The 3,323-nt window shown below is 60.8% G+C and overlaps 1 protein-coding gene across 1 annotated transcript; it reads right to left on the bottom strand.

Annotated features, from left to right (window-relative positions):
- Positions 1-483: 483 nt before the first annotated feature.
- On the bottom strand, positions 484-2,852 carry CHAC1 (ChaC glutathione specific gamma-glutamylcyclotransferase 1). The gene is made up of 3 exons (XM_008702324.2): positions 2,481-2,852; positions 2,040-2,075; positions 484-1,593 (listed from the first exon to the last, which is right to left on the bottom strand). The coding sequence occupies exons 1-3, from the start codon at positions 2,745-2,747 to the stop codon at positions 1,192-1,194; spliced, it is 705 nt and encodes a 234-aa protein (XP_008700546.2). The 5' UTR covers positions 2,748-2,852; the 3' UTR covers positions 484-1,191.
- Between the last annotated feature and the right edge of the window lie 471 nt (positions 2,853-3,323).

The following is a 3,323-nucleotide window of genomic DNA, read 5'->3' as shown; positions in this document are numbered from 1 at the left end:
AACAGTTAGCAAGCACCTGAATCTCAAAATCAAAGGCCACTTTCGGCCTCAAAATCGAAAGGTCCTCCAAAAGGTGGTCAGCATTGTTGAAGTCATCACCACCGTCCTCTAACCCACATGCTCCTTGAGCAGGAAGCCAGGGGTCTCCTCTCGCAGGTCAGCAAGAGGCGGCTGCTAGAGAAGACCTGGTCTGACCTCCAAGCCTGCCAGCCTCCTGGGGACAGCTGAGAGGAGACGCAGAGCACCACAGGCACACGGGGCTGCCAAGCAGAGCCCCGCAGGCGAATTCTGCATACCTCAGGGCATTTTTTGCCTGCACTAAGACGGGAAAGGTGCCCATGGAGTGGTGCAACCCGGCTGGCAGCCCTGCCTGCTCGGCTGCCCCCTCCCTGCGAGAGAGGGATGGAGAGAAAGAGGGAGCCCTTGCCCCTCCCACGTCACTTGCCCCAACAGCCCCTCTGAAGAAAGAACGACATTCTAGCATAACACAGATAGTAAGAGATCAGTTTATGGATAACAGTACAGGACAGACTGGGAAGGGACCAAGGCCCATAGTGATGAGCTTCCCAGGAACAGACCGACAGACAAGCAAACAGACAGACAGACAGGGAAACAGCCAAATGGCTAAGAGGCCCAGGCCCAGCCTCAGCAGCTGTGCCCGGGCTCCAGATCCAGTTCTGCCCTGGGAACCTGGGGGGATGGGGGTTGGTGAGCAGGACCCACAGGTGCCTCAGTTCTCATAAGGCTCCCTTCTCCTCACTCCCTCCTGTCCCTTCTCAGCAGGCTGGGACTTTTCACATGTGGTCTATTTCCAGGGCTGAAGAGTGGTTGGTCTGGGGGTGGGGAGACAGAGGCCTGGGTGGTATGGGGTTAGCAGCAGCACTGGGGGGAATCGGGTCAGGCACCAGGTGCCTGAGGTGGGGCACCGCTCAGCAGGGCCCCTATGTCCAGGGCAGGCCCCCCACCCTGCCCACCACACCAACATGGTGCAATAAATAGTTTCAAGTAATAAGTCAGCGTCAGGCAGGAGAGCTGGAAGCTGGTGGGACAGGCAGAGACTTAGGGAGAGAAGCTCCCAGCCCCCCGCCAAGTCCTTTCAGCGGGCTCCAGTTGTACCAAGTCCACCGTGGGCACAGGAGTGGGGACCTAGCCCCATGTCTACGTGGACACTCCCTGCAGGGGCTCAGCCCCTCAGACCAGTGCCAAAGCCTGCTCGGTGGGGCAGAAGCAGGGCAGCATGGTGCCCACAGCGTCCACAATGGCTGCCAGGTGCTCGTCCTGTGCCTGGGGCCCACAGAGCTGCATGAAGTCCGCCAGGCGCAACAAGTACTCGAGGTTGTGGCCAGAGAAGCCTCGGCAGGCCAGGATCTGTGTTGCAATGGCCTCCTCAGGCGCAGGGCCCAGGTAACCAGGATTCTGGGGGGTGGCCACGTAAGCCAGTGCCTTGAGTGGTTGGTCAGGGGTATCTTGGGGGTAGAAGGTGACTTCCTTGGTATCATAGCCGCCAAGCACTGCTTCCCGCACGTTCAGGTACTTCAGGGCCTCGCTCACCTGCTCCCCTCGAACCTGGTATGCCACACCCCAAGTGCAGCCCTAGGAGGAAACATGGACATCGGGGTCACCCCAAACAGCTCCTGGCTAGTCCCACCCCAGGTCTGTGCTCCAGAAGGAAAGTGGGCAGAAGACTGATAGTAGTATTGTATTAGGCTCTTTCTCCCTTTCTTAACAAGGTTTGACCAGGTGGTCTGGCCCCAAGGCCAAGAGGATTCCTACTCTGAGAGTGGTTTGAGAACCAGTGGCATCATCTATACAATTAAGAGGAATGGGAGTTTCAGGCCACCCTCCAATCCTACTAAATCAAAATCTACATTTTAAGAAGGTCCTCAGGTGGTTCTAGTGAGAGGCACCAGGCTAGACCACCTTCCCCGCCGCCTGGGAGGCATCTAATCTAGCCTACAGCCAAGGACCCCTGAGTTCTGTCTGCAACCCTCCCTGCTAGGCCCTGGGGGGGGGGTCTCTCTCTTGACTCGGGCACTTACCTCACGATCTTCAAGGAGGGTCACGACCCGGCCAGGCTGAGGAGGAAGACAGATTTTGAAACAGACAAGTTAGAAATCAGCTATCACCAGTACCAGAGGAAACCCTTATGAACCCTGCTGGTCCAGGCCTCAGAGAGCCCCAGTCACCCAGGGGGCAGTGGAGAGAGTGATGCATGGCTGCAGGAGAAACAGATACATGGCAGTGGCCCAGACTGGTCATCAGAAATATTCATCAACACGGCGATCCACAGGTTCACACACTGCAGCCATCACAGGCAAGCACTGGGCACAGAAATTTAAGCCACAACCCCCAGGCGCAGGTTTATACACTTGCCCCGCCAGCACGGAGTCACCCTCTGCCAGTCCCGGGCATTCCAGGCACTAGTGCCCACTACCCTGCCCCCACCCCCTTCATTCCCCTGAGCATGGGCAGATACTCACCATCTTGTCGCTGCCCCGATGGAAGGTGTCTCCCTGCCAGAAGCGGCGGCTGTAGCCGCGCACGAAGCCCACACGGCTGTCGCTGTAGGCGAAGTCGGGCCTCCACACCAAGGATCCGTACCCGAAAATCCACAGCGCTTGGGGATCGCCGCCATCCCGGGGATGCTGCGCGGGTGACGGGAGGGGTGGCGATGGGGGTGGCGAGGGGGCCGGTGAGAGGGGCGGCGAGGCGGGCGGGGTGTTCTGGGCTGTGGACTCCTGCTTCATGGTGCCGGGCACAGGGACGGGCCCGGCGGCCTCCGAGACTGGTCTCCGGCGCGGGCACGGAAGGACCGACGGACGCGCACACCTGGCCTGGCACCGCTCGGTCGCTCCAGCTGCGCGGCCCCGGCGGAGGCGCCTTTTAAACCCTCCGGCCGGGCAGGTCCCCGCCCACCGCTCCAGCTGCCGCGGTGATTGGGGCGGGGCAAAACCCCTTTTGACCAGTCACCTTCGCGTTTTGCTTCCCGGTTAACCGCGCCGCCCTCTGAGTGGGTAACCGAGCGGCCTGCCCCAGGCCCAGCGCGCCCGCTGATTGGCTCGGCTCCACCTCCGTAGCAAATCTGGCAGGAGTGATGCAACCGCGGGGGAGGTTTCCCCAGCCCCGGCATGCAGCAAGGGCACCTCGGATTGCGTCAGGCTGCGGGCAGTGGATAGTGGGCACGAACGCGGGCGCTGGTCGTCCCTTCGGCAGCCCCTCCATGGCCTACGCCCTTCAGGAACCACGACCGGCGTGTCCCAGGCGGGTGTCTCCCAGCAGCTGTGTCGGTGCACCTGGTCGGGTCAATACCACCCCAGACAGCA

The sequence above is a fragment of the Ursus maritimus genome, unplaced genomic scaffold (assembly GCF_017311325.1).
Source record: "Ursus maritimus isolate PB19 unplaced genomic scaffold, ASM1731132v1 scaffold_35, whole genome shotgun sequence".
Taxonomy (NCBI): domain Eukaryota; kingdom Metazoa; phylum Chordata; class Mammalia; order Carnivora; family Ursidae; genus Ursus; species Ursus maritimus.
Note: the sequence above shows the minus strand (reverse complement) of the source record. Positions and strands in the feature narration are given on the sequence as shown.